Genomic DNA, 21117 nt, shown 5'->3' on the forward strand with positions numbered 1-21117 from the left:
TAAACACTGCAGTTCCGCATATATTTCATTGAGCAATGTGTTTTGGTAAATTCTTGATTAACCAGATTGCCTGGATAATGAAATTTTCTCATAAATGGAAATTTGTGGTAAACAAAGACAATGTGGACTAGTGAAGAGATTTTCATTTTAGTCATCAGGAGATCAGTGTGCACCTCTGAACTCTGAGATCAGTTTGCTGTGTGATCCCGAGAGAGATGTTAATGGACTTGAATTCTAAATACCCACCTGAATAAAAGTCTGCAGGATGGTAATGAGCTATACTTTTCTCCATTCTAGATTGGGAAACTGTATTTTTTTTTCCAATTACAAAAGCCTTTCTTTTTCAAACGATTAAACATAAAAAACAAAAGCAAAACAGCACTGACCCGTATTTCACAAACTTTTGAAATGACTGGTTTAGCAGAGGCTAATTGCATTCCTGCCATTCACATGGGACATTGAGATCTCTGGTGCCATTTGGGGAACATAGTTTCTAAGGTATAATTTCTTTGAGACTCTTGCCTCTTTCGGTGCTCACTTTCCTTTCTCCTTCTCTTTATGCTTCCCTCCTTCCTCTTCTTACTCATCTTGAAAGGCAGTAGTCTTCTTGTCCCTGACCTTACATACTTCATTAGCCCCCATGATTTATTGTTCTTTCTTTATGTCTCATATTTTTCTTTTTCTTTCATAGCTCTCATCATTTTAGCTAAGCTTCTTATCATTGTCCACCCAGGCTTATTACAATAGCACCATATTTGGTTTCTCTGCAGTTTTGTGTTAACCCAACCATTATACTATCTTAAAAAGAGCATGCTACTTCTCTATTTAGATATATACTTAGTAAACCATTAACTCTCACAATTTGGCCTAGTTGAAGATCAGTATGAATCCTTGTAGTATTTTCCCCTTTCTCAAAACCTGTAGTTAGTAAATTCTGGTTAAGTATAGAATAATTTATCGTATATATTAAAATCTGAATTTATTGATGACTTCCATGGTATTAGTATCATGATAATAGTACTCATCTTTTACCTAGAGTTGTTAGTATTTGAAAATACTTTTTCTTTTCTTTGATTCTGGGAGTACCATTGTGTAAAACCTGTACTAAAATTCATATTGCATTTTTATCAACCTGATGTGTTGAACACCAAGTCTATCTATTGTATCTCTGAAATTGTTTCATATTCATATTATTGTTCCTATTCTCACCAACAAACTTCATAATGTATTTATTAAAGACATTCTATATGGCTGACCTTAGGTTAAGAATCATATGATTGTGAATGTATAGACTGTAGTTCTTGCTCTTAGGGAGCTTAAAGAGCAATATAGAACAGAGCTGTTAAGTAGAGAGGCTGGAATTAAGAAGTGAGAAGTCACTGCTGTCAGGTTAAAGTCCAGCCTTTTTAAATTGGGTTAGCCAGCACTTTATGCTCTGATGCATAAACGGGACACTGCCTTTGGTTCTTCTCTCTCCATTCTGCCTATTTACTACTATTGTCAGCCCTACTATTTTCACTGTCCAGAAAGAATAGAAATCTTAATTCTGTGACTTCCAATGAAGTGTGATTTCTTGAGCCTCTTTCTTGGTTCTTTTCTACTTATTCCATTCATTTTTCAGGGAAATCCTTCCTGGACCACTGAAGTCTTGGTTAGGGAATCTACCTTTTGTGTTTCCATGTCTTAAGATAGTGGTAATTGTTAGTCTGCATGTTGTGTAAGTCACACTGGATAGTAAAATTGTGTCAGTTTTACTCCTTGTAATATTCTACACCTACCACCATGTAGGCAAAAAATGGAAACTTTGGAAATGCTGCTCTAAAATAGATATTAACTATTGTTATTATAAGATCAGAACTTAAATTGAAAGTCATTTTAGTATTGAGATGGAAGTTTGTAATATTTCTAATAAATCATACAGAACAAATGACCATATTTATACTGTAAATTTCCATAATTTGAATTGTGTTTGATAAGCATATGCACCAGGACTTCTATGTTGTGGCAGAAAGTGAATGAAAGATGTTGGCCACTTGAGAAGTCCAGTCTTATTAATGTTAAGTGATGGTGCTGGAAGAAACCAGTAGATGTGCAAGCAGAATGTGAACTAGCAAAATCTTTTTTTTTTTTTTTTTTTTAATAATCTTTCCTGCGCATCTGCCATGTGCTAGGTGTTACACTACTTATATTTCATTTGTGGTCCCTTAATCTTTCTGATAACTTTCTGAGAGAAGCTGTTATTATCCCTCTTTTATAGGTGGGGAAATGAGACCTTGAGAGAGAATTTTGTTGAAATCACATTGAAGAGCCAGAAATTGAATATAGGTCTTCTGATTGTCAGTCTAGTGTTCTTTTAGTTATTAATTTGTTGTTGACTGAAGTATGATTTTATTATTTCTTTAGAAATCTAAGATATAGGGGAAATAGAAAAATACCTGAAATTAATCAAGAGATAGCCAACCTCTTTTCTCTTAAGATTCTTTTTTTATGATTCGATTTTTGACTTAAAATTTTTATTAATTATAACAAATCTTGATGAGAAACTAAGCCTCAGAAGTAAGATGGCATGATCAGAGACTGCATAATTAGTGGCAGAATGAGAAAGTAGAATCTGGAACTCTTGATATTTGACTGTGGAGCTTTATCTTACACATTTTTTTTTCTTCTATGAATTTTAATATTCTAGGCCACAGCCAGTTTCTATATTCAAATTCAAACAAATAAGCAAACATTCATAATATAAAAGCATTTTGGTAATGAAAAGTCTGTATATGTATTATTACTCTTTCATGTTCTGAAATCATCAAAAAATCCAAAGTGTTGGGAAGTTTTAAAAAAATATTTTTATCTCCCCAAATCTAAAGGTTGTAACTAAAGCTTATGCTACAGTAAATATAAAATTTAACACAGAAATGTATATGACTTTTAAATAAAGTCAGTTCATAGAATGTTTTATTTTAAACTTGCTGTTCAAACTTTCAAATACAACACATGTCAAAGAAACAACACTTAACACACAACATCTGCCACAATTCTATCTTCAAACTGCCTTTTCTATAGTATATGATATGTTACAATTTCTTTCAATTTTTTACATTCATAGTATTCTTTTTTTTTTTTTTTTTATTGTAAACAAATGGGATACATGTTGTTTCTCTGTTTGTACATGGCGTAAAGGCATACCATTTGTGTAATCATAAATATACATAGAGCAATGTTGTTTGATTCATTCTGTTATTTTTTCCCTTCCCCCCACCCCTCCCACCCCTCTTTACCCTCTATACAGTAGTTCCTTCCTCCATACTTGCCCCCCTCCCTAACCCTAACTCTAACCCTTCCCTCCCCCCCATTATGTGTCAACCTCCACTTATTAGCGATATCATTCGTCCTTTGGCTTTTTGAGATTGGCTTATCTCACTTAGCATGATATTCTCCAATTTCATCCATTTGCCTGCAAATGTCATAATTTTATCATTCTTTATGGCTGAGTAATATTCCATAGTATATATATACCACAGTTTCTTTATCCACTCATCACTTGAAGGGCATCTAGGTTGGTTCCACAGTCTGGCTATTGTGAATTGAGCAGCTATGAACATTGATGTGGCTGTATTTCTGTAGTATGCAGATTTTAAGTCCTTTGGGTATAGGCCAAGGAGTGGGATAGCTGGGTCAAATGGTGGTTCCATTCCAAGTTTTCTAAGGAATCTCCACACTGCTTTCCATAGTGGCTGCACCAATTTGCAGCCCCACCAGCAGTGTATGAGTGTACCTTTCTCCCCACATCCTCGCCAACACCTGTTGTTGCTCGTATTCTTGATAATGGCCATTCTAATTGGGGTGAGATGGAATCTTAGGGTGGTTTTGATTTGCATTTCTCTTATTACTAGAGATGTTGAACATTTTTCCATATGTTTGTTGATTGCTTGTAGATCTTCTTCTGTGAAGTGTCTATTCATTTCCTTAGCCCATTTGTTGACTGGACTGTTTGAATTCTTGGAGTAGAGTTTTTTGAGTTCTTTATAGATTCTGGAGATTAGTGCTCTATCTGAAGTATGATTGGCAAAGATATTCTCCCACTCTGTAGGCTCTTTCTTCGCATTGCTGATAGTTTCCTTTGCTGAGAGAAAGCTTTTTAGTTTGAATCTATCCCAGTGGTTGATTCTAGCTTTTATTTCTTGTGCTATGGGAGTCCTGTTAAGGAAGTCTGGTCCTAGACCAACAAGGTGAAGATTTGGACCTACTTTTTCTTCTATAATCTGCAGGGTCTCTGGTCTGATTCCGAGGTCCTTAATCCATTTTGAGTTTAGTTTCGTGCATGGTGAGAGATATGGGTTTAGTTTCATTCTGTTGCATATGGATTTCCAATTCTCCCAGCACCATTTGTTGAAGAGGCTATCTTTTCTCCATTGCATATTTTTGGCCCCTTTGTCTAGTATGAGAAAATTGTATTTATTTGGGTTTGTGTCCGTGTCCTCTATTCTGTACCATTGATCTACCTTTCTATTTTGGTACCAATACCATGCCGTTTTTGTTACTATTGCTTTGTAGTAGAGTTGAAGATCTGGTATTTCGATACCCCCTGTTTCACTCTTCCTGCTAAGGATTGCTTTAGCTATTCTGGGTTTCTTATTCTTCCAGATGAATTTCATAATTGCCTGCTCTATTTCTGTAAGGTACGTCATTGGGATTTTAATTGGAATTGCATTGAATTTGTATAGCACTTTAGGTAGTATGGCCATTTTGACAATATTAATTCTTCCTATCCAAGAACATGGAAGATCTTTCCATCTTCTAAGGTGTTCTTTAATTTCTTTCTTTAGTGTTGTATAGTTCTCATTGTAGAGGTCTTTCACCTCTTTTGTGAGATTGATTCCCAAGTATTTTATTTTTTTCGAGGCTATTGTGAATGGGGTAGTTTTCCTAATTTCTCTTTCTGAAGATTCATCACTTATGTATAAAAATGCGTTGGATTTATGGACATTGATCTTGTAACCTGCTACTTTACTGAAATCACTTATGAGTTCTAAGAGTTTTCTGGTGGAATTTCCAGGTTCCTCTAAATATATAATCATGTCATCAGCGAACAGGGATAGTTTGAGTTCTTCTTTTCCAATTCGTATCCCTTTAATTTCTTTGGTTTGTCTAATTGCTCTGGCCAGAGTCTCAAGAACGATGTTGAATAGAAGTGGTGAAAGAGGGCATCCCTGCCTTGTTCCAGTTTTTAGGGGGAATGCTTTCAGTTTTTCACCATTTAGAATGATATTAGCCATGGGCTTAGCATAAATGGCCTTTACTATATTAAGAAATGTTCCCACTATCCCTATTTTTTCTAGTGTTTTGAGCATGAAGGGGTGCTGTATTTTATCAAATGCTTTTTCTGCATCTATTGAAATAATCATGTGATTCTTGACTTTAAGTCTATTAATATGGTGAATTACGTTTATTGATTTCCTGATGTTGAACCAACCTTGCATCCCTGGGATGAAACCCACTTGATCATGGTGCACTATCTTTTTAATATGTTTTTGTATGCGATTTGCTAAAATTTTGTTGAGAATTTTTGCGTCGATGTTCATTAAGGATATTGGTCTGAAATTTTCTTTCCTTGATGAGTCTCTGTCTGGTTTAGGTATCAGTGTAATATTGGCTTCATAGAATGAGTTTGGGAGGGTTCCCTCCTCTTCTATTTTATGGAATACTTTGAGAAGTATTGGAATGAGCTCTTCCTTAAAGGTTTTGTAGAACTCGGCTGAGAACCCATCTGGTCCCGGACTTTTCTTTGTTGGTAGTCTTTTGATGACTTCTTCTATTTCAGTACTTGAAATTGGTCTATTTAAATTGTTTATGTCCTCCTCATTCAGTTTAGGCAATTCATATGTCTCTAGAAACCTGTTGATGTCTTCGAAATTTTCTATTTTGTTGGAGTATAGATTTTCAAAATAGCTTCTAATTATGTTTTGTATTTCCATCCTGTTTGTTGTGATATTTCCTTGTTCATTCCGAATTTTAGTGATTTGGGTTTTCTCTCGTCTTCTCTTTGTTAGTGTGGCTAAAGGTTTATCAATTTTGTTTATTTTTTCGAAGAACCAACTATTTATTTTGTCAATTTTTTGTATTGTTTCTTTTGTTTCAATTTCATTGATTTCAGCTCTGAGTTTAACTATTTCCTGTCTTCTACTACTTTTGGTGCTGTTCTGTTCTTCTTTTTCTAAGGCTTTGAGCTGTAGTGTTAGGTTGTTTATTTGTTGAGTTTTACTTCTTTTATTAAATGCGCTCCATGAAATAAATTTCCCTCTAAGTACTGCTTTCATAGTGTCCCAGAGATTTTGATATGATGTTTCTTTGTTCTCATTTACCTCTAAGAATTTTTTAATTTCCTTCCTAATATCTTCTGTTATCCATTCATCATATAATAGCATATTGTTTAATCTCCAGATGTTGGAATAGTTTCTGTGTTTTACTCTTTCATTTATTTCTAACTTCAATCCATTATGATCTGATAGAATACATGCTAGTGTCTCTATCTTCTTGTATTTGCTAACATTAGCTTTGTGGCATAATATATGGTCTATTTTAGAGAAGGATCCATGTGCTGCTGAGAAGAAAGTGTATTCACTCTTGGTTGGATGGAATATTCTATAAATGTCCGTTAAGTCTAAATTATTGATTGTGTTGTTGAGATCTATGGTTTCTTTGCTCAATTTTTGTCTGGAAGATCTGTCCAGTGGTGAGAGCGGCGTGTTAAAATCACCTAGTATTATTGTGTTGTGGTCTATTTGGTTTCTGAAATTGAGAAGGATTTGTTTGACATACATAGATGAGCCACTGTTTGGGGCATAGATGTTTATGATTGTTATATCTTGCTGATTTATGTTTCCCTTAAGCAGTATGAAATGACCTTCTTTATCCCTTCTGACTAACTTTGGCTTGAAGTCCACATTATCGGAAATGAGGATGGATACTCCAGCTTTTTTGCTGAGTCCATGTGCATGGTATGTTTTTCCCCATCCTTTCACCTTTAATCTATGGGTATCTTTTTCTATGAGGTGAGTCTCTTGCAGGCAGCATATTGTTGGATCTTTCTTTTTAATCCAGTCTGCCAGTCTATGTCTTTTGATTGATGAATTCAGGCCATTAACATTCAGGGTTATTATAGAGAAATGATTTGGTTTCCCGGTCATTTGGTTCATTTTTAAAATTTTGTTTATTTATTTGTTTGACACAACTTGTTTCCTCCTTTATTTGACAATTCCTTTAGGATAATTCCTCCCTTTGCTGATTTGCTTCTTTGTTTTTCATCTCTTCCTCATGGAATATTTTGTTGAGAATGTTCTGTAATGCTGGCTTTCTTTTTGTAAATTCTTTTAGCTTTTGTTTATCATGGAAGGATTTTATTTCATCGTCAAATTTGAAGGTAAGTTTTGCTGGGTATAAGATTCTTGGTTGGCATCCATTTTCTTTCAGGGCTTGAAAAATGTTGTTCCAGGACCTTCTAGCTTTTAGGGTCTGGATTGAAAAATCTGCTGATATGCGTATTGGTTTCCCCCTGAATGTAATTTGGCTCTTTTCTCTCACAGCCTTTAAAATTCTGTCTTTATTTTGTATGTTAGGTATTTTCATTATAATGTGCCTTGGTGTGGGTCTGTTGTAATTTTGTGTATTTGGAGTCCTGTAAGCCTCTTGAACTTGATTTTCCATTTCATTCTTCAGATTTGGGAAATTTTCTGATATTATTTCATTGAATAGGTTGTTCATTCCTTTGGCTTGTTTCTCTAGGCCTTCCTCAATCCCAATAATTCTTAAATTTGGCCTTTTCATGATATCCCATAGTTCTTGTAGATTCTGTTCATGATTTCTTACCATCTTCTCTGTTTGTTCAGCTTTGTTTTCAAGGTTAAATATTTTGTCTTCAATGTCTGAGGTTCTGTCTTCCAGGTGTTCTATCCTATTGGATATGCTTTCTATGGAGTTCTTAATTTGGTTTATTGTTTCCTTCATGTCAAGGATTTCTGTTTGGTTTTTTTTCAATATCTCTAACTCTTTATTGAAATGATCTTTTGCTTCCTGTATTTGCTCTTTTAACTGTCGATTGGTGCGATCAATCAATGCTTGCATTTGCTCTTTCATCTCATCATTCAATGCTTGCATTTGCTCTTTCATCTCCTCGTTTGCTTCTCTGATCATTTTAATTATGTACATTCTGAACTCCTTTTCTGTCATTTCTTCTGCCATGCTGTCATTGGGTTTTATTGATGTAACATCTAGATTTGTTTGCAGCATTTTCTTTCCTTGTTTTCTCATGTTGTTCAGATATCAGTGGACCGCTGAGATATTGCAGATTTCCTCTGTTGATTTACAATGACCCTGAAGATTTCTATATATATCCCCTCTTAGCCTTCAGTAGGCTGAAGTCTTGGAGGAGGTTGATAATGCGGTGCTCCACAAGGAAGCTGCCTCTCTAGGAGTGGTGGCCTTCAGTTGGGGTATATTCCCTGCTAGTGGGCAGAGGTGCCTCCACTTGTTGACCAATGGTCATCCAAAGGGGACCTAGGCTGTGGGCTGAGGCAAGGCCTGTTTGGGCCTGTGTCTCTGGTTTTACCGTCCTTGTGGGGAAACCTCACCAGGCAGGGAAGACTCACCCAGTGGGGAGGTCTCGCTGGTCAGTTTCCTCCTAGAGGTTCCCCTCAATTTACAGCTACTGCCTGGGCTGGGCTGCCTTCCTCTGCAAAGTTTCCAGGGGCCCGGCCCTACTTCCTGGGCCTGGGAGCCTCACCCTTCGCAGATGAATCTCCTTAGGCTGCCCCTCCTCAGAGAATTTGCCCATAGGCCTGGAACCTTCGCTCCGCCCTAAGCCTGTCTCTGTGCGGCTCTTCCACCCAGAAGCCTCCTAGATCCTGGGACCCTGTTCTGCACCTAATCGCCTGGCTGCGTGGCCCCTCCTCTGAGCAGCCACCTGTGGCCCCGAACAATCGCTCTGAGTCCCAGAGACCCGCCACAGGCCTCTTCCTCCAGACAGCCGCCCAGTATGCCGGTGCGGTCACTAGGAGTCCAAGAAACTCACTTTGTGCCTCCTCCTCCCACCAACCACCCGTAGCCCGGGGCAATCAATCACTCCGAGTCGAAGTGACCCTCCCCGTTCCTCCTCCTTCTCCAGATAACCCCCCGGGTGTTCAGGAGCAGTCCCTCTGAGTGGCTCTGAATCCACGTGACCCGCTGCACGGGTCCTCTGGGCACCGCCCGGAGCTCTGGTGTGGCCCCTCAAGACCAAGCGTCCCACCACGCTTCTCCTCCAGGCAGCCCCCCTGTGTTCAGGAGCTGTCACTTTAAGACCAAACAACTCACCACTCGCCTTCTCCTCTGAGCAGCCGCCTGGAGCGCTAATGCAGTCACTGCGAGTCCAAAGGACCCGCCGCGCTCCTTCTCCTCCTTCTCCTACTCCTCCGGGCAGGCCCCGGGGTTCAGAAGTGGTCAGAGTCCAAACAGCTCGCCACGCAGCCCCTTCTCTGGCAACCGCCTGTAGTTCCCGTGTAGTCACCCGAATCCAAGTGGCCGCTCCTCTTCCTCCTCGTCCTCAGGGCAGGCCCCGGGGTTCAGAAGTGGTCAGAGTCCAAACAGCTCGCCACGCAGCCCCTTCTCTGGCAACCGCCTGTAGTTCCCGTATAGTCACCCGAATCCAAGCGGCTGCTCCTCTTCCTCCTTGTCCTCAGGGCAGGCCCCGGGGTTCAGAAGCGTCGTTCTGATTCCAAACAGCTCGCCGCGCGGCTTCTCCTCTGGCAACCGCCTGCAGCTCTGGCGCAGTCTCTCCGAATCCAAGTGGCCACGCTCCTCTCCTCCTCCTCAGGGCAGGCCCCGGTGTCCTGAGTCCACACAGTTCTCCCCGCCACTCCTCCCCCGGGCAGCCGCCGGAGCCCCAGTGGCTGCTCCGAGTCCCAGCGCTGTGCCGAGCGGCCTCCTCTATGGCGCTCCAGTGGGGGGAGGGGCGTCTCGCCGGCAGTTCTACTTCACAAAGTTTCCTGCGTTCCGGGACCCCCGTCCCATCCGGGATGCCCCCCCAGGGGGTGAGAGTCACCCGGCTACTTTGAGTTGGTCCCAAGTGTCTCAATATCTCCTCTCTTGAATCCTGAGTTCTGGAGCAACACGTAATGCAGCCACCCTCTAGGCCGCCATCTTGAAAAACCTCATAGTATTCTTAAAGGCAGCAATGCCAATTTTCTACTTTGAAAGAGTTCTATTAACGTTCTAAAATTGCTTAAAACAACAACTTTTTCCTTTTAGTATTCTATAGTTGCCCACATTAGTTACATAATTCAGCATATTTTAGTAAGTTGTTGAGAGTTATGCTGTACTTAATAAATCAACTCCCAACTCTACATTAAGTTGAACTTCAGCCTAAAACAAGCATTTTCCTAAATCAGTATACTCGGCTATTTTTCTCAAAAATATTTCCATTCTGAAATAAGGTTTATTTTTTCTGAGATACAAGTTTCATCTTTTACTCCTAACAGAACTCATGCTGTACTTTTTTTTCCCCTCAAAATATATTTGATATATTCTGTGCAGAATGTTAAGTTCTGTATAGGTATGTACCTTATTTTGAAAAAGTTTATAAAATATATTTCCTAAAAACAACCTCAACATTAGACAATAGAGGAAGAAACATATCAGACAAAGCCTAATTTTTCACATGAGAAACTAAGTATGTTCCTAAAGCTCCAGTAATACATTCCTTGAAAAAACTCAGAATGCACTTTGGTCATTATTAAACATATTAAAACATAGGCAAATAAAACAAAATGGATTCTGTTGTTTTCTATAGAAAGAAAACAATACACAATGAGGCTGAATTGAGGCTGGTTAAAAGGAATGGTAAGAGCAAAGTGATATGACACGGCTCTGTTCTCCACACATTCCTGATTTTAAGATTATAATTTGGGAATTAGAACTGCACCAATCAAATAAATTATTTACAATGAATTATTTCAAATTCCTTAAAACATGGTGAAAACATGAAGCTATTCAATATAATACACTTTGCACCAAGAAAATTCTAGATTGTTTCAAATAAATTCTTTGTTTTAGAAACCAGATGATCAGTTAAAAAAAAAAATCACAAAACATTTTAAGTTTCATGTAATTCCTAAAACACACTTGATTGTACAAATACAGCAACTTAAAATCAAGGCCCAATGTAAGATACTATCATATTTGCCCTATTTACTTAACATGCCAACATGATAAGTTCTCATCGGACACTTGGCAAATTATTTAAGGGGCAGTTAATTTTCCAGGTTAAAAGCTTCTAAAATAGCCCTTATATAATGGAGGGAGTGTGCATGGCTGTGGGTGGGTGAGGGGATGCACCGGACTAAGTTTAGAGAATAGAATTTGCAAGCTGAAGCTGTCTTTTCTGAAAATTTGGAAATAATTTTATAACTAGCACTCAAAGAAATATTTCATTAATTCTTAACCTTACTCTTTAAGTTATTCATTTAAGTATGGTATGAATAGCATACACTATAGTGTACCATGGGAGAAAATTATTTCATTTGAGTAAACATAATGTACTTCTGTAATATCAAGAGGCACTTCACTTGTGATATGAGTATATACCTCACTCAAAAGGATACCACATCATGCCCTAGTACACTATAACATATCCCATATAAAGATACACATTAAAAGTAACAATTTAAAAAAGTGCACATTTTGAGCATGCACAGTTGGAGCTGTGCAAACAGCCCAGTGTTTCAAATAAATACAATTATTACTAATTAATTTTATCAAAATATCTTACAGTATGGTAACCATTTACAATTATTGCTCCATTAAGAGTTTTATCATCAAAGAGCACTTGTTGACCTGTTATATAATACCATATATATTAATACTGTAGGGTGTTTAAACTGCAGGTTAATCAGTTTAGATCCTGGCATTGTTCCTAAATATATCAATCTTACACATTTTTAGTAGACATCTCTAAATGTAATTTAATCCAGATTTTGATATAAACACAACTAAAAGTAGAATGTTTGTAGTATTCTTCTGTTTTTAGAAACATCTAGTCTTAGAACATATTGAATTTATAAGTAATGCTTTAAAATTTGAAATATAGCATTACCCTGAATGTCTTATTTATAAAATATAGATTTATTACATGTGTAATTTTTTTGGAACTTCTGTTAAAGTTAATACCATACAGATGATTATAGTCATTGACTTACTTTTGCTTTTGACTTTTTTTTCATAAAATTAGTTTTTTTATTTCAATAATCCTATTCTGTGACTTATTTAATATAAAACTTTTGGGGGACATATCCAGTTTTCTTCAAACAATTGATAATAATTTGGAAACATTGAGAATGGATTACTAACAAATAAATAGACAAGTTGAATGGCTATAGCCAAAAAACTACATTCTCCAGATTTACATTGTCCTTTTTTCCCCTTAAAAAACTCTCTTATGATACCAATTTTGAGTGTCTTGGCTTATCAGTTATTGAGAGAAATTCAAATTTAAATATCTATGATCTAATTAATGATTAGGCTTTGGCTACTTTGCCAGTGTGGGGGTTAAATCAGTTGCTTAAAAACTAGGTTTAAGGGGCTGTTGATTCAGTGGTAGTCTTGCTTAATCCTAAAACGTATTTGTACTGTCATCATAAACCATGTTATTCTTTATTTCACATTATTACATTATTGCTCCTGGTGGCTTTTCTAGTTTCAGTTTTATTTTGTTATAAGGTTTTTTGAAGTTTAAGAAAAAAATGTATTTAGACATTTAGTACCATATGCAGCTTGGTCCTGTATCCGTTGCTTTCTCTTTGAGCCAGGCAGTATGCCCTGCACAGGAGTCATCAGGAGTATAGAGAAATGGTGTTCTTTGCAGAGCTCACCAGGCTTGTGTACTTACATGAGAGAAATCTTCTTTGGTGATGTAATTGAAAGCTGAGTGTTGTCACCATGGAAAAATGAGCTCCTTCCAGATTCTCTTTTCCAGAAAGTCATTGTTGGATATGTTGCACAGCCAAAAACATGCTGTTCCAAATTTATTAGAATTGGTTCATAGCTTAGTTTTCTTTTCTAATATCAAATAGGAATATGGAAATGCTTGTTAGTGTGATGGTAGTTTATGAAACTGTCATGACACATATAGGGCGAATAAGGTTTTATTAATAGGAAGCGTTATTTTGAAATTTTTGTGTGTGTGATATTGGGGATTGAACACAGGGTTGCTCTATCACTGAGCTACATCCCCAGCCCTTTTAATATTTTTAAATTTTGAGACAATCTCACTGAGTTGCTGAGGTTGGCTTCAAACTTGGGATCCTCCTGCCTCAGCCTCCCAAGGCACTGGGATAACAGGCTTGTGTCATTGTGCCAGATGTATTTTGAATGTTTTCTTTAAATGTATACCTTTTACTTAAGCAAAAACATTGATTTTTTGGGGGGGAACCAAACTGATGAGAGCTATGCATTCTAACAACAGCAAAAAAGATGTAATATAAATTGCTTTTAGTAAGCATCCCAATGTCCTTCATACTTTTTCACTTGCCTCCTTTTCATTTCCATGACCTTTTCTTTTGATTGACCATCTGTCAGGCAGTAGGTAACTCCTAGTGTCTAAGATTGGTCAGAGTCCACTTCTCTATGGAGCCCTGTCTGTCTACTCTAGTCTTTCTAACTTCTCTGAACTCCTCTTATTTAGTTCTTTAAGCACATAATTCATAACACTTACATGTTGTTTTACCAATTAAATCTTAATTTTATTATATGTAGGAATAATTCTTTGTATGTTCTAGTATGTGCTGATTAATTATTATCAAGTCTAAATCCTCTCATATGATGGAGTTGTAGTCTAAAATTCTTTCCCTTAAGATTTATGACTTAACAAGGAAGAACGTCTTTAACCTTCAGATATAAAAGACTTGGAATAAATGTGTCAGAATGAATTTCTCACTGAGCATCCTCTTTTGAATGTTTAGCATGCTGTAAAACAGTCCTGAGTTCTTGGGCATTGTGATTTACTACTGGTTTGGTGACATGGACTCCATCTCTTTTCACTTCATGTCACTGCCTCAGTGACTTTGTGAAAGAAGTGATCATAGTACTTACCTTATGATTTGTTGAAGGAATAATTGGAATTATTTTAATTTATATATACACAATGCTTAGAAGAATTCTTAGCATTTCTAAAGTTCTTGATAATTCTGGTCTAGTGATGGTTGTATAATCAGTCTCTGTGGACTTGCTGAGCACTGTTTTTGTATTTGACCTGGTTTATTTGAAGAGGCAGATAACTTGGGCTCAGATAGCAGGATTTGCACTTGGGCCCCATGACTTGCTGCTTCTGAGTCTCAGGTTGAGTAACGCTTGTGCCTCATTTTCTACCCTGCCAACCTGGAAAGACTGTTTTGAGTTTTGTTGAAATGAAATAGTATTCATAAAAATGCATCATCAGCTATATAGTACTAAATATGAATACTGAAATCATTGGTTTTTCATTAGCAAATTTTAAAAATTGTGAATGCCTGCATTGAAGATTTGTTCCTGATTTTTTAAATATCAGAATCTGGGATGTGATGAATTAGTCATATTTGTTTACAAATAACAAATATGAATAACAAGTTTTTAAGTGTTCAGAATTTACTACCAGGAATATATGCTTGTTTTCAAATTGTACAACTTGGCTTCATAATAAAGATGTATAACATGTTTTAGAGGCAAGTATTGTAATATTGTGTTATTCTTATAACACTATTAGGTTTGAAAACGCAATGGCAGGAAACAGCCTTGTTCTACCCATTGTGCTCTGGGGCCGCAAAGCACCAACACATTGCGTCTCAGCAGTGCTTTTAACAGATGATGGGGCCACAATTGTTACAGGATGCCATGACGGACAAATATGTCTCTGGGATCTTTCAGTAGAATTAGAAGTGAGTATTGAAATGTCTGTTGTACTTCGTAAGTACAAGAAACTATTTATTAGAAAATTACACAGCGCTGGAATTATACTTGAATTTATTATAATTTTCTGCAAAATACTTTATGACTAACATTGCTTGTATGCGGATTATCTGTTTACTGTTTACATTATTGTAATTGATACCTGCTGATTTTTAGTAATTTTCAAATATAATGTCTACTGTGAGTGACTTTCATCTGATGATGATAGAGCCATATGCTTTAGTTTTATTTTCCAATTATCTATTGTCAATTTTTAGAAATACAGTTGCTTTTTGATATGTTTACCTTGTGTATTATGACCATGCTATATTTATTTAATAGTTCTAGAAGGTTTTTCTACTTACCTTAGGATTTTCTTTATATCTGATTGTGTTGTCTGTGAATAAAGGTAGTTTTACTTTTCCTTTTACAATATGTATGTCTTTTTAATATCCTTTTTATTGCCCCATTGATAGACAATTATAAAATGGATACCACTAAGGGTATTTAAAGGGGGTTTAAAGATATTGGTCATATTCTATTTCTTAAACTGCATTGGGTGTTGCTATTTAATTTATTCTTTGTATCCTATGTATGTTGTAAATATTATTTTTATGTATTAAATATTTAATTAAAAATATAGTATGAAGTAACCTAGGGTCCTGAAGTAACCTGAACAACTTATCATGCTGTTTGGTACAGATTTATATCAGTTTTATATGACACATAAAAATTGTATCTATTTATGAGTTACCATGTGGTGTTACATTTTCTTCTTTTTTTCTAATGTCTTTATAACTAGTACCAGTATGTTTAGTAAGGGAGTTGTTGTTTTCTTCCTTTTAGATTATCTTCTTCTGCTATCTAAACCCACAGCAAGACATTTGAATTATGGTTTTAAGATGTGAATTTTATACTATTAGTGATTTTTTACTACTTTTATTTTAAATTTGGGAGCCGATTGCCCTACTGTTTTAGAATAGTGGTATTAAGCCATCCTTTCCACTAGACACTGTCTCGACACTAGTGCTTCATCAAGGTTCTTCTTCCTGATAGTTAATAGCATCTTTATCCTGATAGCATCTTTTAGAAAGGTACCTGTCTTCTGTTTTTTGTGTGTTGGGGGATGTGAATTCATAGTCTTAAAGTGTTTTCAGATCATTGATATTTAAAAATAAATGAGGCAAGATTATTGTGTTTATATATTAATTCAGATTCTTAACCTGCTTTCCCATCATACTAAAGAGGTAGTGGTTAAGACTGCCTTAATTTGAAACCTGGCTTGTCTCTTTCCATCTGATGTTGATCAGGTAGTATTGCCTCTTGTCATTCCAACTTGGACCTCAGAACTACTTGGTAGAATTATTGTAAGCATTAAATGGATTAGAGTTCACTGTTTACTTATTTTTTAGTGTTCTGAGTAAATTTTTCCAAATCTGAGTCTGTATGTTTATATTATATTTAACATGATGACTAATAAAAAAGGTTAGTTTTAAAAACGTGATATTTACACAAGCAAATTTTTGCATTTCTAGGTTAATCCTCGAGCACTGCTATTTGGTCATACAGCAGCAATCACTTGTTTGTCTAAAGCTTGTGCTTCTAGTGATAAACAATACATTGTGAGTGCATCTGCAAGTGGGTAAGTATTTTCCGTTTTTTTTGGTTTTGGTTAGCTTTCTTTTTTCTAAAATTTTACGTATTTTTGAAAACTTGTTTTTTAATTTGCACAGAAGAATTGTACATATTTATGTGATTTTTTTTTTTAGTTATGTCCTTATAACTAGTATTGTGTGTTAGTAAGTAGGGAGTTATTTTGTTTGCTTTTTGTTTTTTGTTTGTTTCTTTTGTAGTTATCTTCTTCCATTGTCTAAATCTAAAGGAAGATATTTGAATGATTGTTTTAAGGATGTGGATTTTATAGTATTAATTATTTTGTAATACTTCCATTGTAATTTATGATTCTTTCTTTGCCTTGCTTTTGTGAAACTCAGAATACTATAAGTTAAAGTATGATCTCCATGGCATTGTTATTGAGTCAGTAGACAACTTTGAGATTTTTTTAAAATCCCAAATGATGCTAGACTGGCACATATTTGGGAAATGAGGCTATGCAAAAGTTTATGCAGTTGTATTGATGTATGGTAATGCATTAACTGTGTGTTCCTAAGTCTTAGAATATAGATTGCTTTTGGAGAAGTAGGTCATTAAATAGTAAGAGCATTGGGGCCCAGAGTTTGAAGAATTTTTAAAATGTTCTTGGTACTTTTAAAATTGTATATTGATCCCATGTACTTTTGAAGCAAGTTAGGGAATTTGAAGAAAATTAGGCACTGTTCTCCCTCTTCCCCCGTAATTTATGGATTAGAAGAGAACCTTGTGTAATTCTTTGAAATAAGAAGAAGTAATATCAGGTAACAATGTAGTACTTTTGGTCAATGAAAGGATAATTTACACTAGAATGCTTGTTATAAATTGAGTGTTCTTTGAAAAATTTTATCAGGTGAGATGTAAGAAAATGATACTGTAAGTATACCCTAGTAATATCAGAATCATTGCATTTTATTAATATTTTCTTGTTAAATCTTATATTTTAAAATAAAAAGCATATTTCTAATTTTCAATGTTGCATTTTTATTTTGTGATATAAATGTGTGTGTGTGGTGTGCACTTAATAAAATTGTAATTCAGAATCAAAACTGGAATATTACATTTAATTTGCAAAAGATTGGAATTCAGTTGTTTTCGACTTTGGCTTGTTTTTTGCAGTGCTACATATCAAGCTATATTTACCAAATGGCAGCACTCAGTAGTTTAAGTTAAAAGTCCCTGTCTATTTTTTTCACTCACTGCTCTTGTGTTGCTTGGAGGCTCTGCCTGGCTCCATCATTGTCTTCACTTCAGGTTGATGTAGCAGCTCCTCTCTAGAACAGAGGTGGAGGAAAGAGTTCTGAAGGGTCTGCAGTAGATCTGGCCAGAACTGCTCCCGAGACTCCACCAACCAGTGGGGAACTGGGAAGTACACTCCTACTATAGACAGGATATGGATTGAGGTGGGGTGGACAGGTTGGAAGCAGGGTTGGGATGGTGAATGGGAGCACTGGAAATTTTGGCCCACAGCAATAATGAGTATAAGCTATATTCTGTAATTAATTAGTTTTGACAGAAGATTAATTTTAAGCCACTGTGACAAATTGAAACAGTGCTTTTAGCAAATCAGCTTCAAAGTTAGCTCTTGTTTTGTTTTATAGTGAGATGTGCCTCTGGGATGTGAATGATGGCAGATGCATTGAGTTTACAAAATTAGCCTGCACACATACTGGCATACAGGTTAGTATATTTCTGTGCCTAAGTCAGTACAGTTTACAAATGTATAATTTAATAATGTTTAAAATACTGATCATGTATTTTTATGTGAAAAATGGTAAGAAGGAATAAGACTAGAATTGTAGTAAAAGTATTCCTCATAAGATGCTAGAGTTGGGAGGATAATAAAGTAGAGGACACCAATGAGGAAGGGTTTAGGATAAATCAATTACCACTCTTGTTTTAGGCTTTCTTGGTTACCCAAATGAGAGCTTGCGTTAGTCTCCTTTCCAGTACTATAAAAAAATAACTGAGACAATCAACTTATAAAGATGAAAGGTTTATTTTTTATTATGGTTTTAGAGTTTCTAGTCCATAATTAGGCAGACCCATTGCTTTTAGGCCTTTGGTGGGGGTATCAGATGGTGATGGCAGGGAGTGTGTAGTGGAACAAAACTGCTCACCTTGTGGCCGGGAAGCAAAAGAAAGGAAGAATACCTCGTCAAGGTCATGCCTGAAATGACCCAAAGACCTCTTCCTGGGCCCTACCTGCTAAAGGATCCACCACCTACCAATAGCACCACCCTGGGGACCAAATCTTTATGGACCTTTGGGAGACACTTAGGATCCAAATTATAGCAGAACTTATGTACTTATTGGGTAAGTGCCCCAGATTTTAAAGAATGGAATTCTTTCCTGTCAAAGCTGTTATGATTCTACTTGTGATTAACATAAATTGAACCACTTTTTGGGTCATATATCTTTTTTTGAAGTCAGAATATCATTTATTTTTTCCATATTTTTTATTGGTGCATAATGGTGAAATTCATTGTTAAATATTTGTGCATGCACACAATGTAAGCATATAATTTAACCAATATCTTCTTTCCCTTTTTTCCTCCTTTCCCCTGGTCCATTTCTTCCACTCTGCTGGTCTTCTTACCTTGACCTGTCTTTTCTTTTTCCCTCTCTACCTTACACATATGAGAGAAAACATATAAACTTGACTTTCTGAGACTGGCTTGTTTTGTTTGCTTAACATAATGTTCTCAAGTTCCATCTATTTTCCTGCAAATGACATCATTTGTTTTCTTTATGACTGAATAAAACCCTATTGTATATATACCACATTTTCTTTAAGTATTCATCCATTGACAGACATCTAGGCTTGTTTCATAGTTGGGCTGTTGCAAATTGTGCTGCTATAAACATGGGTATGCGTATATTGCTAGTGTGATGATTTTAATTTCTTAGGATAAATACTGAGGAGTGGTATAGCTAGCTGGGTCATCCGGTGGTTCCATTCCTCCTTTTTTGAGGAACTTCCATGCTGATTTCCATAGTGGTTGTGCTTATTTACAATCCTGCCAACAGTGTTAAAGTGTTCCTTTTTCTCAATATCCTTACAAGCATTTTTTATTGTTTATATTCTCAATGACTGTCATTCTAACTGAAGTGAAATGAAATCTCAGTGTGGTTTTGATTTCCATTTTCCTCATTGTTAACAATGTTGAATTTTGATCCATTTTGAGTTGACTTTTGTGCAGGGTATCAGATAAGGGTCTAGTCTTATTCTTCTGCATATGGATAACCAGTTTCCCTGGCACCATTTGTTAAAAAGGCTGTCTTTTCTCCAATGTATGATTTTGGCACCTTTAACAAAGGTTGGATGATTGTCTCAGTGTGTTTGTCTTTGAGTCTTCTACTCTGTACCATTGATAGCCTGTTTTTATGCCAGTGTCATACAGTTTCTGTTAATATAGCTGTGCAGTATAATTTGAAGTCAGGTATTGTGAGGCCTCCAGCATTCTTTTATTGGCTTACAATTGCTTTGGCTATTCTGGATCTTTTATTCATATCCTAAAAAGAATTTTAGGACTATTTTTTTCTAGTTCTGTCATTGGTATTTTGATAGAGATTGCCTTGAATCTGTATGTTGCTTTTGGTAGTGTGACTATTTTAATAATATTAATTTTGCCTGTTCATGAACATGGGGGTGGTTCTTTACATCTTCTTGTATCTTCTTCAATTTCGTTCTCCAGCGTTCCATAATTTTCAATGTAGAGGTTTTTTCACCTCCTTGGTTAGATTTATTCTGAGATTTGTTTTTTTGAGGCCTTTGCGAATAGAATTGCTTTCCTGGTTTCTTTCTATGCAGATTCATTGTTGGTATATAGAAAAGCTATTGGTTTTTGAATGTTGATTGTATAACTTGCTACTTCGCTGAATTCATTTATTAACCATAGCAGTCTTCTGGTGGACCTTTTTAGATCTTTTAAGTATAGGATCATATCATCCACATTGATAAATTAACTTCTTTCCTCATTTTATTTATCTTATTTCTTTCTCTTTCTTAATTTCTCTGGTTAAAATTTCTAGTACTTTATTGAATAGCAGTGGTAAGAGTGGACATTCTTGTCGTGTTCTGAATTTTAAAAGAAATGCTTTCATTTTTTCCCCAGTCACTCTGATGTTGGTGTTGGGTTTGTTGTATATAGCCTTTATGTTGTTGAGGTAGGTTCCTTCTATCCCTATTTACTTCAGTGTTTTCAGTGGGTGCTGAATTTTTTTTGAAGACTTTCTTTGCATCCATTGAGATTACTGATTTGTGTACTTAATTCTAATTACATGATGAATTAACATTTTTTGATTTCCATATGTCAAAACATCCTTGCATCTCTGGGGTAAAACCAACTTGGTCATGATGTATAGTCTTCTTAATATGTTGTTGAATATGACTTGCTAATATTTTATTAGGGATTTTTGCATCTAAGTTCATCAGGGATATCAGTCTAGTTTTATTTTATTAATTTGGCTTTTCTCTTTTTTTCTTTTGGTTAGTTTGACAGAGGGCTTATCAATCTT

The 21117-nt window shown here is 36.0% G+C and overlaps 1 protein-coding gene across 5 annotated transcripts in view; it reads left to right on the plus strand.

The window, feature by feature from the left end:
• WDR7 (WD repeat domain 7) overlaps positions 1-21117 on the plus strand; it is a 360567-nt gene that overhangs the window by 9876 nt on the left and 329574 nt on the right. For all 5 annotated transcript variants that reach the window (XM_079108807.1, XM_079108809.1, XM_079108808.1 and 2 more), the window contains exons 2-4: positions 14765-14936; positions 16482-16588; positions 18198-18276. In XM_079108807.1, coding sequence (XP_078964933.1) covers positions 14778-14936; positions 16482-16588; positions 18198-18276 — 345 coding nt within the window. In that variant the 5' untranslated portion in view covers positions 14765-14777. The remainder of the gene's footprint in view (positions 1-14764; positions 14937-16481; positions 16589-18197; positions 18277-21117) is intronic.

This window comes from Sciurus vulgaris (genome assembly GCF_902686455.1).
Source record: "Sciurus vulgaris genome assembly, chromosome: 13".
In the NCBI taxonomy this organism is placed as follows: Eukaryota; Metazoa; Chordata; class Mammalia; order Rodentia; family Sciuridae; genus Sciurus; species Sciurus vulgaris.